This window comes from Sciurus vulgaris, assembly GCF_902686455.1.
Source record: "Sciurus vulgaris genome assembly, chromosome: 12".
NCBI classification, from domain to species: Eukaryota; Metazoa; Chordata; class Mammalia; order Rodentia; family Sciuridae; genus Sciurus; species Sciurus vulgaris.
The window spans coordinates 24,191,643-24,209,306 of record NC_136473.1 but is presented as its reverse complement, the minus strand read 5'-3'; the positions used below and the strand labels follow the sequence as shown (position 1 = coordinate 24,209,306).

The 17,664-nt window shown below is 41.5% G+C and overlaps 2 protein-coding genes across 3 annotated transcripts; both read left to right on the top strand.

Moving 5' to 3' along the window:
- Positions 1 to 2,094: 2,094 nt before the first annotated feature.
- On the top strand, positions 2,095 to 6,231 carry COMMD3 (COMM domain containing 3). Its single transcript, XM_079107596.1, has 8 exons — positions 2,095 to 2,533; positions 3,848 to 3,959; positions 4,065 to 4,128; positions 4,232 to 4,266; positions 4,614 to 4,674; positions 4,760 to 4,816; positions 4,908 to 4,967; positions 5,863 to 6,231. Exons 1-8 carry the CDS (start codon positions 2,395 to 2,397, stop codon positions 5,920 to 5,922), a joined length of 588 nt encoding a protein of 195 aa, XP_078963722.1. The 5' UTR covers positions 2,095 to 2,394; the 3' UTR covers positions 5,923 to 6,231.
- Positions 6,232 to 6,939: 708 nt separating this feature from the next.
- BMI1 (BMI1 proto-oncogene, polycomb ring finger) lies at positions 6,940 to 16,984 on the top strand. 2 transcript variants are annotated; one of them, XM_079107594.1, is made up of 10 exons: positions 6,940 to 7,676; positions 12,417 to 12,547; positions 12,891 to 12,987; positions 13,525 to 13,580; positions 13,668 to 13,718; positions 13,893 to 14,001; positions 14,083 to 14,128; positions 14,537 to 14,635; positions 14,968 to 15,048; positions 15,136 to 16,984. In XM_079107594.1, the coding sequence occupies exons 2-10, from the start codon at positions 12,436 to 12,438 to the stop codon at positions 15,463 to 15,465; spliced, it is 981 nt and encodes a 326-aa protein (XP_078963720.1). In that variant the 5' UTR covers positions 6,940 to 7,676; positions 12,417 to 12,435; the 3' UTR covers positions 15,466 to 16,984. The 2 variants fall into 2 exon arrangements, with proteins under 2 accessions (XP_078963720.1, XP_078963721.1); XM_079107595.1 differs by lacking the exon at positions 6,940 to 7,676 and adding an exon at positions 7,955 to 8,134.
- Positions 16,985 to 17,664: the final 680 nt, after the last annotated feature.

The window sequence follows — 17,664 nt, the reverse complement described above, 5'->3', positions numbered from 1 at the left end:
TGTACTTAATATTTGCAGTTTAGATGGCAAGATGTTTTAACATTGCTATTTTTAGCTGCACATAATTGTTCCTTTTAGTCTATTTATAGGTCAGATTTAGTCTATTGACTTTGAGTCTGCAGATTTTTTTAAAGTTTAATGTAAGTTCCAATCCTGTTTCAGTGATCAAAGTAAAATTTTAAATAGTATTTTATCACACTTGTACAATATGTTCATACATAGTTTTTCTAACAATATAAAATACATTGACTTTATGGTTATAACCAGTCTGTATCTGAGTAATCATGAGCGACTGTCTTTTAATGATCATACTTCTATATTTCAATGGCTTGTCAAAGATTCTACATTCAAACAAATGTTTAATCCTGTGCCTCCTTTGAAAGCAGTTGAAATAAATGTACCTGCAGTAGAAAAATTCAGTTTTCCTAGCATCAGAAAAGCATGGTTAAGATTTTTGTGTGAGCTGGAAATGTACCCAGCACTTGGGCCTAACACATGAATATATTTAGGCAAAAGAGGACAAACATCCTCTAAGAGAAAGTACTTACATATGGGCAAGAGAGTAACAGGACAGTTATTATGGAAACAATCCTAAAGTATTTCCTAAGTTTTATCCTATAAACTCACAACCATTTGTGTTTACTTTTCTCTTTTAAAATAGCATTTAAAAATCCATGCTCAGACATTAGTATTTTCTTGTTTGACATTAAATTAAGTATGATTGGAGTTCTAGACTCAAATTCGACTAGGGTATTAACAATTAGTGTTATACTGGGTCATAAAATATGTGTAATAAACATTATGAGGTTGGGTGTTAATATTGTTTAACATTTACACAGTTCTGCTCTGCAGAATATTCCCTGTGTAAATCAGAGACCTGGAAACTTTTCAACTGACATTTTACTACTGATGAGAAGGAATTTAGAAAAAAAGTGAGAGATGGGAAGAAAAGATGAACATGATTAATAGGTGTTTGTTTCATAAAGACCTTAGGGGACTTTTAAACCTTTCATTGCTGTACGCTCACCAAGTGAAGAAATAGTGCACGTGCCTTTCAAAGCTTTCAAAGTAGAACGGAGTAGCTACTTAACCTATTACTGACACTAACTTATCCCATTCGGGTCCTGTTACTGTGAAGTGAGTTATTCTCTACATATTGATGCAAGAATAAATGTTGGCTGTATTCATTATTTTTTTTCAAACAGGTACCTAAATTATGCCAAAGAAGAAAAGGTTTCACTTTGAATCTAATGTTGCAAATAATCGCTCCTGAAGACTAAAACACATTTCTTGTTCTGTCGCCCTTCCCTCCATCCTTCAAAAACGTATTTTTTACTTTTCCAGTTCTTTTAATTTTTTTTCAAAAAGCCTAATCTATTTTTCTTCGCATTTTTCTTTCTTTCTTTCTTTTTTTAAGAACCACTGCTGTTCTCCAAACCAACTTTGTAGAAATAGAGGGGAAGTTAAAACTTTATACAGGATTTAAATCTTTAAAGTTCTGGATATCCGAGACAGCCATTCACTTCTAATAAAGATCTTGCCATTGCAAGCCGTACTTTACTAAAAACTGCCTAATATGTATTTATGAAGGGTCGATTGAGTAGTTAAACCTGGACCCACAGATGTAGTGAATACAGTAGTACAAAATTTGTATCGCAGTTTGCTTTCAAAAGTTATTTGCAGTGGTATATAATTTTTTTAAATGATCCGGTCAAATATGTTCATGAATAATTTATTAATCTCCCAGTTGTTGAAGTAGGGTGCGTACACACGCGCTCTTCTGGGATGTATTCTGTGTATTCACACACCACGCAGTTACTGCCGATTTCCAGAAATGACACGGAAAAGGTGAAAACCAGATGTGTATGATTAGATGTCTACAGTCCACTCATAAAAGGGCAGTGCTTCGGCGTCCAACTGGTGAGTTACAAAACCCCACAAAAATAAACAAAACCAGTTGCCATAAATCGCGGCTCCCCGCAGGATTACGCGCTGGGCGAGGAACCGGGAGGGGGCCGTTGGCGCAAGGTGGGGGCCCGACCCGGACGCGACCGCCACCTCCCCGGGGGCTTTTGGGGACCTGAGCCGGTGATCACCCTGGGTGAGCGCCGAGCGGAGGAGAAAGTGCCCAGCGCGTCCACAAAGCGCCCGCGGCCGCCGCTCCAGCCGAGGCTGGGCAGCTCCGGCGGCCGGCTCAGAAGGAAGGGCTGGACGGAAGCGGGGGCGGGGGGCGCCGAGCGCCGAGGCCGGCGGGCTGGCGGGCGGGGAGGCCCCGGGCGGGGAGGCCCCGCAGCCCGCGCCGCCGCCCCGAGCCGCGTGCGCGCGCGGCCGCATCAGCTGAGCGCGCGGCGCGTGTCACGTGGTGCGCGTGTCGAAGGTCACGGCGCGCTCACAATGGAGCTCTCCGAGTCTGTGCAAAAAGGCTTCCAGATGCTGGCGGATCCCGGCTCCTTCGACTCCAACGCCTTCACGCTTCTGCTCCGGGCGGCTTTCCAGAGCCTGCTGGACGCCCAGGCGGACGAGGCCGTGTTAGGTAAGCAGCTCGGCTCGGAGCTGGATCGGCCTGGGTGGAGGGGCTCTCGGATGAGAGGAGCGAGAGGGCGAAAGCCCCGGGAAGAGGAAGTCTCCGGGTTTTGCCCTTCGCTCCGGACGGAGTGTGGAGACGTGACTCTGCCAGGACCCAGAGCGGACCCCGAGCATTGTTCTGTCCCCTCTTGGCACCTGCACACAGCCAGCTACACGTTCTTGGCCCGATTTCCCTCCCAGTGTCTTTGTTCCTTTGGAAAGCCCGTGTTCAAGTCTTGTTTGTGGCCTAAACATGTAGGGTTTTCAGACTGGTCTGAGACAGTGGCTGTTTTGACACTTGGACTTCATCAGGGGAGCTCCTTGTAATTCAAGCTTCCTGGACTGGCTAGCAGACGTTTAAAAGAGTCTGTTCCCTGAGTACTTACTAGGTCGAATAGTGTTGACATATTCCAACTAGGGGAATACCTCGGGTTCCCAGGACCACTCCAACACTCCTGCTTAGTGTGTTTTGCACCGGTTCGTCTAGATCCCTAAGATAGGGTGCATAATGTTTTGTTCCGCACCAGTTACCAGGAGGCGACTTTCTTAAGAGGTCTGATCATTGATTTCGGAGTGCAGTGGAAGTTTGGGCTATGAGAATATTTTAAAACAGACCGCTTTTAGATAATTTCCTTAAACGTATCAACAATTCAAATTTTTGGTTTGTGTTCCTGTAGTTTCATGAACTAGACACTTCTACAAAAAATATGAAAGTGGAAGTTCTTCAAACGAAAATAGTAACCACCACCTGGGTTAATCTCAAAAGGGGGGAAAAAAGATGACTGTCAAAACCTGAAAATACTGATGGAATTCTGAAATTTCTTTTATATTCAGAACTCATGCCCTACTGTCCACCCTTCTTGATGTATTAATGTCCACGGAGTTATCTACCCTCAAGTTTCATTTTTAGAGTGAAAGTTATCATTAAATTTTCATCATGTAAAATGTTTACTTTTGTTTTTCCTTTGAATTTACTCCAGTGTTAAAATGTCCACTGTTATTTTTCCTTTGGGGGACATGTTTTCAAAAATAGTAAAAATACTAAGGCAAAAGAAGGTAATTGAAAACAGATAAAAGGCAGGATTATTGATGTATTCTCTTTATTGTTTTGCAATTGACCTTGCAGCTCATCTCATTTACTTAAAATTGACAGTCCCTATACTTGAATTATTTTGTTATCTTGTTAAAAAGGGATTTTTATCTAAATTAAAATATCCTTTTTGGAAATATAACTTTAAAGAACTTATTATCACAGGCATCATTGGCAGTTAATTTATTTTAGATCACCCAGACTTGAAACACATTGACCCTGTGGTTTTAAAACATTGTCATGCGGCAGCTGCAACTTACATACTGGAGGCAGGAAAGCACCGAGCTGACAAATCAACTCTAAGGTACAGGATTTATTTAAATATTCATTAATTTTCAAATAGTATCTTTATGATTGCAATTTCAGTTTTTAAAATGCAGACTAAACTTTGGCATTTCCCTCCCTCTAGCACGTATCTAGAAGACTGTAAATTCGACAGAGAGAGAATAGAACTGTTTTGCACAGAATATCAGGTTTCTTACTTTGAATTTTTAAATTAACAATTGTCACTTTTTCTTCTCCACTATTTACAAAGATGTTTTCTTTCTTTCTTTCTTTTTTTTTCTCTCTCCCCAGAATAATAAGAATTCCCTAGAAATCCTACTGGGAAGGTAGGTTCTGTATAAGGTGTCAAGCTGAGGCACTTTTCACTTGCAGGTATGAATGGAGAGTGCTGGTGTGAAACAAAATAGGGCAAAAAAACTGGATCCTGACCCAAAGAAAAGGGCCAAAGGGCAAATGAAACAATTGAAGTTAAGCTAATGTTTTTAAAGATAAAAGATAATTCAGATAATTTTAGAATGCTTTTATTCTTTAGAACTTAAAATGAAGTTCAGCAATGTTTTAAAATGGATTAAAAGGGGTGAGGGATGGAAGGTAGACATTATTGTTAGCAAAAGATAAATACTGAAAAGTTTTCTGTAGATATTATATACAAAATTATCATTGTATCTTTCAGTATAGGCAGATCTCTCCCTCATATAACTGATGTTTCTTGGCGCTTGGAATATCAGATAAAGGTAAAGTTAAGCAAACTGTTCTCCAAAGGCATTTAGGGAACTTTTAAAAAATAGTTACTGACATGTATGTGTTGTATTGTTTTAGACCAATCAACTTCATAAAATGTACAAACCTGCATATTTGGTAACCTTAAATGTAGAGGTATGTATAGATAATCCCTGTCTAAAAATGAAATATGTAATGAAAATTTAAAATTTCTCGATTTAAATAAACAGCATTTTTTCTTCCCTAGAACACTGATTCCCGATCCTACCCAGAGATTAGTTTTAGTTGCAGCATGGAACAATTACAGGTACAGTATTAGGATCTCTGAATATGCTTCTTTATAAAAGAGAATTAAGCTATGGAAAGTTCAAAAGAAAAATAACCACCTGTCAGCAGATAAATTACTCTTGCTTAAGAATTTAATGGGAAGGGAGCTTGAAAAGCAATATTTTAACGGTGGGCTTCACTTTTGAAATGAAGATGTTCCTTAGCATTACTAGTGTTCTATATTTGCTATTCCTTTTAATTAAAAAAAAAAAAAAAAAAAACTTCCAAAGTGTAATGTTAGTGTAAATTCCTTCAATTCATGAGGAGTTTGATTCAATAAGATACAGCAAAATTAAAAGCATGACTTTGAAAATTTCCTTGCTTTCAAAAATTAAGCTTTTCAAAATTGTGTTTTTAAGCAGCAGTTTTAAATGACTTTATGAAAGGGAAAGTATGATTTTAAAACTTTATACTGCCCGTGTAAGAATGGGGAAATTGAAAAGTACATTGATTGATGGGTATGACAACGAATTTCTTTCTTAGTACTTAAAAAAATGAACATCAGTCCTTGAAATTTAGATGAAAGTGAAAATTTCAGACATGTCCTGCAGTCATCTCAATGTAACAAACTTTAAATTTACACAAAATATATATACAGCATAACCTTCTTTAGATAACTTGAGACATTTAATTTAGATACACCTTTAAGTTATGAGGATTGGGTTAGAAATCATGTTTCAACCTGAGGGCAAATAGCTGATTTGAAGATATTTTAAAGAAAATGCTTCTTTTCACGGATACTAGTTTGTCAAAGGTTAAAATTCTAGTGAATTCTAAACTAATTTTGACAGTGTTCTCCCGACTTTTTTCCTGCACCCCTCTCGAACTTGGATACTTCGTTACATGCCTCATGCTTAAAACATGGCATATTTTAGGACTTGGTGGGGAAACTTAAAGATGCTTCGAAAAGCCTGGAAAGAGCAACTCAGTTGTAACTTGGGGATGCTAAAGATCCGCCGAATCTAGAGGAAAACCAGAAACGTCCCTGCCTTCAGCCAAAGCATCATTCGTGCGAGCTGGATGTCCTCATTTTAGAAGAAAAAATAATTCCTTTTGAATTTATGCTACTCTTCAATATCGACTTTTTTTTTTAACTTGTGAAAGGATTAAGAGGGAAATTCTGCCTAAGTGTTCGAATTGTCTTTAGTATTAACTGTACATTTCTTCTATTTTTTATCTTTCTCAAGTCCTATGAAAGGAAGTGATCTTACACCCTGAATAATAAGGTGGTGTTCCCACAAAGAGTGTGATATTGTGTTTGAAGTTTGTGTTAATTATTACTTTGTGCGAGGAGTAGATACGATTAGCGTTAACTTTTAACGACCGTTCTTCCTCCGGATGGAACAGTGGGAGAGGATGCGCTCTCCCGGGTCGGTCAAGACCCCAGTTGCGGGAAGAGGGAGCAGAGCGGCGGCCGTGGGCGGCCCGTTACCTGCGCTGCAGGGCTTGCCCGCCACCCGACCCTCGCCGCCCGCCCGGCGCGGAGCCCTGCCCCGGAGTGAGCCACTGCCCGCGCGCGCCCCGCCTTGGTCGCCGGCAGGGGGGAAGGGGCCGGCGCGGCCGCGGGAAGACTGGGGCGGGCGCTGTTGTTTCCGTGAGCCCAACTCCGGCGCAGGTTCCGCGCCGTGGCGCCGAGTCTGGGCCGCGGCGCATTGAGCCGGCAGGGCCGCGCCGGGGGCAGTGGCCGGGCGCTCCTGTCCGCGAGAGACCGTGGACGTGTGCGCCGCGGGCGGTCTAGAGAAAGAAATAACTGGGGGTGGGGTGGGCTGCGCGGCGTGCGGGGCCGGAGCGATGCCCGCGCCGAGAGTAGGGTGGCGCGTGTGGCGCTGTGGAGAAATGTCTCCGCGACCGCGCCAGCGCCAGCGCCGCCGCCGCCGCCGCCGCCGCGGCGCAGAGCGAGGGGGAGGGGGCTGGGCGCGCGGCTCCGAGGGGAGGGGGCGGCCACGGGCCCGACTACACCGACACTAATTCCCAGGCCGCCCTTAAGGAATGAGGGGAGCACGTGACCCGGTGGGGGGGCGGCAGGGGGAGGGGGCGGGCGGACTCTGAGCCATTTTGGAGCCGGTGTCAGTTTCCACTCTGCCTTCAGCGGTGCATTTTTTTCCACCCTCCCCTCCCCCTCCTCATCCTTCCTCCCCTCCCCCCGCCTCGCCGCCCGCACGCACACACACGGCGCCCCCCACCCGCTTTCCTCCCCCCACAGCAACTATGAAATAATAATCATAGTATTAAAGGCAGAGATCGGGGCGAGACAATGGGGATGTTGGCGAGGGAGCCCCGATCCGGATTAGAAACACCTCCCAGCCCCGCAGAATAATACCGATCGCGCCCCCTCCGCGCGCTCCCTCCCCCGAGTGCGGAGCGGGAGGAGGCGGCGGCGGCCGAGGAGGAGGAGGAGGCCCAGGAGGAGGAGGCGTTGGAGGCCGAGGCGGAGGAGGAGGAGGAGGCCGAGGAGGAGGAGGAGGAGGCCGAGGCGGAGGAGGAGGAGGAGGCCGGGCTCGGGAGGCAGCATGAGCCGAGCGCGGCGGCCGCGGCTCCTCTCGGCTGCGCTCGTTGCCCATTGACAGCGGCGTCTGCAGCTCGCTTCAAGATGGCCGCTTGGCTCACATTCATTTTCTGCTGAACGACTTTTAACTTTCATTGTCTTTTCCGCCCGCTTCGATCGCCTCTCGCCGGCTGCTTTTTCCGGGTACGTAGGAGGCGAGGCGCCTCCGGGACGGGGCCGGGGGGCGGCGGGGGCCGCGCGGGGCTCGGGCCGGCCGCGGTGGCCGGGAGGCCGCCCCCCCGCGCCTGGCCCGCGCCGGCCGGGAGGCGCTGACAGCGTGGGCGCCGAGCCCCGCCGCCCGCCGCCGCCGCCGCCGCCCGCGCGCCGCCCGCCCCCGCGCCGCGAGCGCGCGCCCGCCGCCCGCCGCCTCCCGCGGCGCCGGGACCGACCCGCAGCCCGCGCCGCCGCCGCCAGCCCGGGCTCGGCGCCGCTCCAGCCGCCGCCGCCCGCTCAGCCCGGACGCGCCGCGCGCGGCCCCACGTTTTAGTTCCTTTCTCCCCCGCGCGCCCCTCAGCACCCTCGCGACGCACATGGTCCCCGAGAAGAACACTTCTATTTCCAGCCTCCGCGGCTCTCCCGGCCACAGCGCCCTTTGTTGAGAGGTAGATTTTGATGAAACGGGGACGGGCTCCTGAAATCGGGAGCTGCTTGGGTCAAGTGGCTTCCCTCCTCTCCCGAAGAAAGGGCTTTTGAGGGGTTTGAACGTCCAGGGAACGCCCCCATTTTATAGGGACGGGTTACGTGGGGGGCAGCGATCCCGCCAAGGTGGTTGTTAGACTGGAGGGAGCCCCAACAAAAATGTTATTAACTTAAGTTGGAGGGACACTTGGGTGAAATTGGATGGCTTGTAAGATGGCGGTTCCCAGTTGTTTCCAAGGTCTTCTGCATTTGTATGGAAAATGGTAAAGTTTTCAAGGTGGTATTTGTTGGGAGGCTTGGACCAGGGCTGTGAACATTGTCGGGACGTGCTCACCGGGAAGTGGGCATTTCAAATTTGGAGCTTTTTTGGAGTGGAGATGGTGACTGGACGTTAGTCTTGGTAGAGGTTTCCTTTCTCTCTCCGCTTCTTTCCCCCCTTTTCTTTTCCCCTCCAACCCCCTGGCAGAGATTGCGACTTTCCTCTCTACCTTTACTTTGGGATGTACCCAAAATCGTGACATTAAGTCCACTGCGTTTTATAGGTTTTGCTAAATGTCAGGATAGGTCATGTGGTAAAGGGATGCTTTAGAAAAGGAGCACTAAAAAGTTGATTGCTTATGTTTACGCAGTCATTTGGGCTTGACAGCGATGGAGCATGATCTTTTCCCCAGAGATTTACAGTTAATAATTGGAAGTAAACAAGTAGAGAGACTTTGATCATTCCCAATTGCAATAAAAGGATTTAGTGGGCTTAGTGGTCACGGTTCAATATTTGAAAGAGAATCATGTATTAACCCCTTCAAGTAGGCAAAATTCCCAGCATATTTATCCAAACGCGAGTGTAAGTTAGTGTTATGTTGAATGTTAGGAGTAGCTCAAACTATAGAGGAATTTTAACCCCCAGGTTTTGGAAACACATTATAAGCTACACTGAAGACCTGATACTTAAGGATGTGAGTGGTTGACACTACAATTTATGAGACTGTTTGACCCAAATAGTAACATTTGGGTTTTAAGTAGACCAATGAAAATTTTCTCAGAAGTTGATTTTATGAGCAAGATTATAAAATTTGTATGCTTGAGTTCATTTCCATAAATCTCCTCCAAAGTGTAGGAATGTTTGAAACAACCTACCTGTGCAAATTATACCCCCTAGTAACAATATCTTTAAAGCCATTTAAGACACTGTATTCATGCATATACACACACATACATACTTTTGTAAGAAAATTACATATTTAATTGTAATTTAGAAACCCATTGACACTCTGCCACTGATTTATTGGATGTACTTAAGTGTCCAAATATACAAAATTCTCCCAGAGAGTCAAGTTAACCCCATCTTTACTCATACTTGTGTAGATCTGTGAGCCCCAACTGGGGTTATGGAGTTCATTTGCATTTCTTAGAGTGCAGTAGTCCAGCTGATTGTTAACATAAGATCTTGCTTCTGTTTTCCTTCATTTTGACATTACTAGTGTTAGGCCTCCAACTAAAAACTGACAGCCCCAACTGAGTATCTTATAATGGCAAGTTTTAACTCTTGAGCATTTGCAGCAGCATGTATGTTTGGTGCATTTTTTGGTACCTTAAGGGCACTTTCTCTGTTGGTAACCTAGTAGATTTTCATTTCTAAGGTACAAGAGATTGTTTCTTAAACTTTATCAAGCATGTCAAACATTTTGGGAGTTTTTCATTATGTTGTCAGTACTTTCCAATTTGATAAAAAGATTAAGAACTGATTTTCATATAAGCAACAAAGTAATATTTATTAGCATTGTAAACACCAAGAGGACTGTGGCCAAATTCTTCTGAACTGAGGGAGAGTTGTGTGAATTAAGCCTTAAAATGAATTTGAAAGGGTTTTTTGGTCAAGTACATATGATTTAAACGTTCAAATCAACCAGTAGATAACCCTCCACTGAGGTTTGATTATTCTATGAGCTAATGTCTGTATTTGTGTGATGTTTGGTTTTCTATAAGGTAGAGAAGAAATAAAGGCAGCTGTTTTTATTGGAGCCCCTTGGTGAACTTCATGATCCATGGTGTTCACAGGCAAATAGAAGTTATCACCTTGCTAACTATCTTTCTAGGAAAGATCCTGTGGTTTCACAAGGAGAGTTTTCTTTAAGCACCAAGAAGGCTGGTCTTTAATCAAGTACAATTGGCCTTAATATTACTACTCTTTAGGACGCTGCTCCTTCTACAGCCCCTCTGCCAGTCCACTTAGATTTATGTTAACATATGTTGCCATTATTATTCTAAACAAATAATCCAAAGATATCTGAGGAATCACACATGAAATTTTCTGGGTGAGGTTGCTGGTTGTCACTGAGGTCACTTTCCTAAGAGAGGTTTGGTTTTGCTTTTGGCCATTTTTCAGTAATAAACTCAATTTCAGCCATCAAGGTATGTTGATTGGTATTTCCCTCTTCTGCATTAAGAGTCCTTAAGAAATAAAGCCTCAGAGGCATCTTACTCCCAAGTTTCACAAGTTCCTAGACTTCTACTCAAGGCAGCAGTAGTTCAGTTAGGTCTAGAAGCTTGGTCTTATTTCAGGTTCTAAAGTGAATGAAGGTAGTGGTGGTAGTAAGAAATGTTACTTTTCAGCACTACTACACGAAGTAATTGACTTCCCTGATTGTCCTCTGGTGTATTGTTGCTGACAGTTCCCCACCGTCACTTTTCTATAATATATTATATCTTTTGGGAATATCATTTCATCGTGTGGGAGTTTATATGGAAGTTGGGCTGAGAAAAATGACATTTGTTTTTCTCTCCTATCGTTACTCTGGGTTGACAAGGTGTTGATTTAGCGTTGGGAATGGGCTGGTCACATGGTTCTTTACATATTGTCACTATCCTACTGATTAGTTTTTCTAGCTCCCAGCACAGTTTGTTCGAATAAAGCACAGTGCTTTGCCCCCACTCCATCCCCACCCGCCTTGAAAAATAAATTCAGTTTTCAGCCCATCCAGAACTTTGGTTCATCTAATCTACAAGAGTACGTCTTATTAGAGAAGGAAGCTTTAAAGAGGTTCGGTTCAATAAACATCTATGCAACTTGAGCCTTGACAGTTTGGGACTAAGTGCACAGTTGGCAATTCTCAAAAGGTCCCTTTCGTGAAATTTTTGACCTAGCGATTGCTAACAGGACAGTCCGAAAGAATCAAGATATGAAACAAGCTCTTCGCACCCAGACGACGTGGAAAGAGGCCCCCAGGAGTGTCCGAAATGGCCGGGAGTGCCGTTTGCATTTTCTTTAGCAGTTTGCCGCCACAGGCTCTGGGGTCCCCTAAGCTGCTTGCCGGGTCGCGGCCGCGGGTGATCCCGGGCCGGAGGGCCTCGCGGGCCCGCCCCACCCCCGCGCCGGCCGCGCCCGCACCCACCCCGCCCCCGCGCCGGCCCCGCCCCCGCGCCGCGCCGCCCCTCCCCCGCGCAAGCCGCCCGGCGGCCCCGCACGCCCGCGGAGGCTCGGGGCTCGGGCCGGGCTCCGCGCGGAGTTGCAGCGGTGGCCGGATGCCAAGTGTAAGTGTAAGTTGTTATGGAAACCCCGACCGAGGCGAGTTCCGAATCCGGAGCGAGACGGAGCCCCGGGCGCCGCCGGATCCGCCCCTCGCATCCCGGCCCCCGGCCGTCCTCTGCACTCAGGCCCCAGCCCGAGGCTGACTAGAGGTGCTTCTCCTGCCCGGCACCCAGCTCCGGAAATTCCAGGGATGCAGATAGAACAGAATTTGTTTTCCCTTTGTAAGCGTCAAAACCTGCCAGGTTCTGGTTGCTTGAACCGTCTAAAACTACAAGAGCTCCAGGATTTTCGACTGAAGACATGTGAGGAAGTTTTAATAATAAATTCGAAGACCTGGAACAAGCCCTAGTGATTAGTAAATATCTGCGGGGCTGTGGTGTCAGTAGCAGCCGTGGGGCTGCTAGGCTGGAGGACAAATGGAAGAAAGAGACTCGGATACGCTAGGCTCCCAGCCCCCACCCCAGACCTTTTCATCTCTCTCCAGGAATGACCTGAGAGACCAGATGTAACTTTAGTTGGATCTTTTTCACCATTTCAGTACAATTTACCCAGATCTGATTAGGAAATTCTTCTGTAGAAAACGTTGGGACTGTCCAGCTGTACAGTGTTAAACGAGTTTTATGAATGCCTCAGCGTTTCAGAGTATACAATTACTAGGAGTTAGAGATAATCTTGATTCATTTTCTTTGAATTATGGCCAATATCTCTGTGTCTTACAGGATCTTTCATCAAGCAGAAATGCATCGAACAACCAGAATCAAGATCACGGAGCTAAATCCCCACCTAATGTGTGTACTTTGTGGAGGGTACTTCATTGATGCCACAACCATAATAGAATGTCTACATTCCTGTAAGTACAGAGCTTTAACCACCCTCTTTTGTGTCATCTATATTACCATAGTTCATCTTGAAGTTTATAAAAATTATAAACAATTCCCATAATCCTTGGGAATATTGGTACAGACTGGTGGGAGTCATTTTCTTCTCTTTAATACAGTGGCTTCTTATTACTACCTACTTTATTACAAGCATGCAATGTATAAGTGTTCTCAGGGTATTGATAGGTTTAGGATGTTTCCTTGGAAATACCTTTTGGTATTTACCACCTTACTTTTAATTCTAAGTTTCTGACACTATTTTAATTAGCTCCTAATTTCTAAATTTACAAAATCTTTACATGTTCCCACTTGTAGTCTGTAAAACATGTATTGTACGTTACCTGGAGACCAGCAAGTATTGTCCTATCTGTGATGTCCAAGTTCACAAAACCAGACCACTGCTGAATATAAGGTAAGAAGATGATTAAAGTCCTTGTTAGTAATTGTTTCTGGAGTTGCCTAATTTACAGACAGAAGGTGATCTGTGTGCTTTGTGGAGGGTAGTCCTTTAATTCTTTCTAAATAATTAATTTATTTTAATGGTGACCAAGCTTAGACAATGTTCAGTACTATTCTAGTGATTTTAAGTTTTTTTTCTATCCTTTAAAAACTGAAATAATTTTCTTTTTCGGATTCCTTTATTGATGTCATGACAGATGAGAATAAGATTTTTAAAGTCCTTCCATGTTCTCTCTATTCACTTTTCATACTAGCAAAGTTAGTAACTTGAAAGGCACTAAGTATGTTTCTGCTGATTTAAAAGAGTACTACTATATAAAGAACTTTATTCTCATAATTTTAATTTTTGTATAGTCATAGAAAGCATCACAATCAAGTAAGATACCATAGCACACACACAAAAAACAGAATCTCTAAAAACTGAGAAACATTTCTAGTTTTGCTGTATTTTGCTAATACAGCAAAACTAGAAATGCTGTATCTTTTTCAGGTCTGATAAAACTCTTCAAGATATCGTATACAAATTAGTTCCAGGGCTTTTCAAAAGTGAGTAACTTGCTTATATGAATTTAAAAAGATTATTCATTGGTTTTTATCTGCTACACCAAATGTTTAAATCATCCCCCCCCCCAGATGAAATGAAGAGAAGAAGAGATTTTTATGCAGCTCATCCTTCAGCTGATGGTAAACTTTGTGGGGTATGGGGAGCAAGGGTTATTTTATTTGCGGGGAGGACATATACAGTAATTAAATTTTATTAAAATTGAGTTTACTCCAGAGTACCCCTTCTACTTTCCTATGTTAAAATATTTTATATGTTCAATTATTTAAAAATTAAGCTTTATAATGTCTTTGTAGCTGCCAATGGCTCTAATGAAGATAGAGGAGAAGTTGCAGATGAAGATAAAAGAATTATAACTGATGATGAGATAATAAGCTTATCTATTGAATTCTTTGACCAGAATAGGTAAATTCTCTGGGAAATCTTATTTTATGTTAGTGTGTTTATTAGATACATTGTTTCACTAATAAATTTCCATTTCTTTAGATTGGATCGGAAAGTAAACAAAGACAAAGAGAAATCTAAGGAGGAGGTATGTTCCATATTACAAAAACTGAAAAATTATGGATTCTAGACTTTATGAGGGTTTATGTTGCTCTCCAGAATATTCTGGGGTTGAATACTGCTGTTATTTATAAGAAAACGGTCATTTTAATGTTTATGAGAAATCTACATGGGATATTTAATGATTAGAATTTATTTTATACATGGTCGCTATTACAAAATGTTTTACGTAGTTCATGTTTAATACTTTAATATACTTAAGAGTATACTAGGAATTCATACAGTATTCATTTTAATGGTGAATTCAAAGTATAGTTTAGTTGCATCTGATTTTGGTATTAGTATCTTTTATCATATTTAGGCAATTGAATTGAAACTTTCTTCTTATCTGAAAGTTAGGAATTTAAAAACATTACTATTGTAAATATGCTCTTAGGTGAATGATAAAAGATATTTACGATGCCCAGCAGCAATGACTGTGATGCACTTAAGAAAGTTTCTCAGAAGTAAAATGGACATACCTAATACTTTCCAGGTACCTTCCTTATCATCTTCATGCATTTTATGTTGATATTTTTATTTAATTTTTTAATTTTTGAATTCTGAAATCCAAAAATCAATATAAAAATTTAAATTTAGTGTTAAAGTTTAATATATCTCTTAAAATATCTTGGGTATTTTTTAGTCTATGAAAATAAATCCCTTAGTAATTTCTGGAAATGATTTCCATTTGAAATATGAAGAATTCTTTGTCCAAGTGTTTGGAGGAAAAAAAATGTTTAAAGCACTGTTGAATTATATTTAGATGACAAAAACTTGTAGATTTATCCTTGTTCTTTTGTTAATAATTGAAATATCTTTCAATAGATTGATGTTATGTATGAAGAGGAACCTTTGAAGGATTACTATACACTAATGGATATTGCATACATTTATACCTGGAGAAGGGTAAGTATAGCATATTTACTCTTAGATTAAGTGGGTCCAGTGCATGTAAAGAGTTAAGAGTGATTTTTTTTCCTTTTAACTTTGTAGAATGGTCCACTTCCTTTGAAATATAGAGTTCGACCTACTTGTAAAAGAATGAAGATCAGTCACCAGAGGGATGGACTGACAAATGCTGGAGAACTGGAAAGTGACTCTGGGAGTGACAAGGCCAACAGCCCAGCAGGAGGTATTCCCTCCACCTCTTCTTGTTTGCCTAGCCCCAGTACTCCAGTGCAGTCTCCTCATCCACAGTTTCCTCACATTTCCAGTACCATGAATGGAACCAGCAACAGCCCCAGTGGTAACCACCAATCTTCCTTTGCCAATAGACCTCGAAAGTCATCAGTAAATGGGTCGTCAGCAACTTCATCTGGTTGATTCCTGAGACTATTAAGGAAAAAGTTTTAAACTCCTGATTTATATAGATATCTTCATGCCATTACAGCTTTATAGATGCTAATACATGTGACTATCGTCCAATTTGCTTTCTTTTGTAGTGACATTAAATTTGACTATAAAAGATGGACTAGATGTGATATTCATATGGACGTTAACTGAAAAGAAAGATTGTTCCTATAAAGAATTGGATTCTGAGAAGGCAGGCAAGGTTTTTGTTTTTGTTTTGTTTTGTTTTTCTGTGTGTTAGGAAAGATGTGAAATGGTTTCTGTAACCATTGTTTGGGTTTGGAAATACTCTGCAGTGGATAGAAGCATTGGGCCATAGTTTGTTAATCTCAACTAACGCCTCCATTACATTCTCCTTGATTGTTCTTGTTATTACGCTGTTTTGTGAACCTGTAGAAAACAAGTGCTTTTTATCTTGAAATTCAACAAACAGAAAGAATAAGCATAGAATAATGCATTCTATGTAGCCATGTCACTGTGAATAACAATTTCTTGCATATTTAGCCATTTTGATTCCTGTTTGATTTTTACTTCTCTGTTGCTACGCAAAACCGATCAAAGGAAAAGTAAACTTAAGTTTTACAATCTGTATGCCTAAAAGTGGGTACTACCCTTTATTTTACTGACTTGTTTAAATGATTCGCTTTTGTAAGAATCAGATGGCATTATGCTTGTTGTACAATGCCATATTGGTATATGACATAACAGGAAACAGTATTGTATGATATATTTATAAATACTATAAAGAAAATATTGTGTTTCATGCATTCAGAAATGATTGTTAAAATTCTCCCAGCTGGTTCGACCTTTGCAGATTCCCATGCCCTATGTTGAACCTTGCTTTTACCAGCACAGATTATTTTCAACATGGATATCTAATTCTAAATTCTGTTCATTGGAAGCAATTGACAAGTCATCATAATACTGACTTTTCTCCAATAATACATGTTTGCTTTAAGAATTATTGTTGCAGTAAAGAAAAGCTTTAAAGAATATGGACATAGTGTTTTAACTTTCCATTGGTTATAGTGGAATTGTGTTTTTAAAATGTATATTTATCACTAATTCTAAAACAAATTTTTAAATAAACCAGCTAAGTGCTGGAAGAAGGCATTTTATCTAAAGTTATTTTAATGTGTATTACACGAATAATTTCAAACTTAAGCAGTGCTTTAACAATGGAGTATGCCTTCTCTGTAATGTCTGGAAATACAATTTATAATGAGCTTCTACAGGTATTTAAATAGAGCAAGCATGTTAAATTTAAAACATGATCAACCTCAACACTTTTCAGTTTGTGTTTTGCTTTGGTCGAACTAGGTGTTTGTTCATCACCCATCAGTTATTTGTGAGGGTGTTTATTCTATATGAATATTGTTTCATGTTTGTATGGAAAATTGTAGCTAAACATTTCATTGTCCCCAGTCTGCAAAAGAAGCACAATTCTATTGCTTTGTCTTGCTTATAGTCATTAAATCATTACTTTTACATATATTGCTGTTACTTCTACTTTCTTTAAAGATTCAGTAAATGATGTTTTATGAAGCTACAAAATACATATATTTTTATTTTGACCTAAATTTGTACAGTCCCATAGTAAGTGTTGTTTCTAATTATAGATGTAAAATGAAATTTCATTTGTAATTGGGAAAAATCCAATAAAAAGGTTATTCATTTAGAAAATAGCTAAGATCTTTAATAAAAATTTGATATGAAAAGCACAATGTGCAGAAGTTTTGGAAACCCTGTAGTGGATTACAACAGGTAAAAGTTAAAGAGAATACATTGCTGTCTTATAGTGATGTTGCTAAGAAGTACACGCTTTGTTGTATATTGCTTGAGAACCCACTGAAAGATGTATCTGTTTATTTACTATACAGTCTTTGAAGTAAAAGTTACCAATGTTTGCCAATTTTGGTGAATTTAGCTCATTTTTCTAGGCTTTTATGTTTTTCATGTTATCTATGACAGAAGAGTTAGTTGATGGAAGTTTCAAGTATTGTTTTTACTTTAGATTATCATGTGTATAAAGAATGAAAAAATATTTTTCAAAACCTAAAAACTAAATGCTGGTGGACTGTCATTTGACTTACACAAAACCAAGTTATGAAATCACTGATCTCAAAGACTTGACACCTCAACCTCTTTATGATGGACTCATTTTTGAAATTA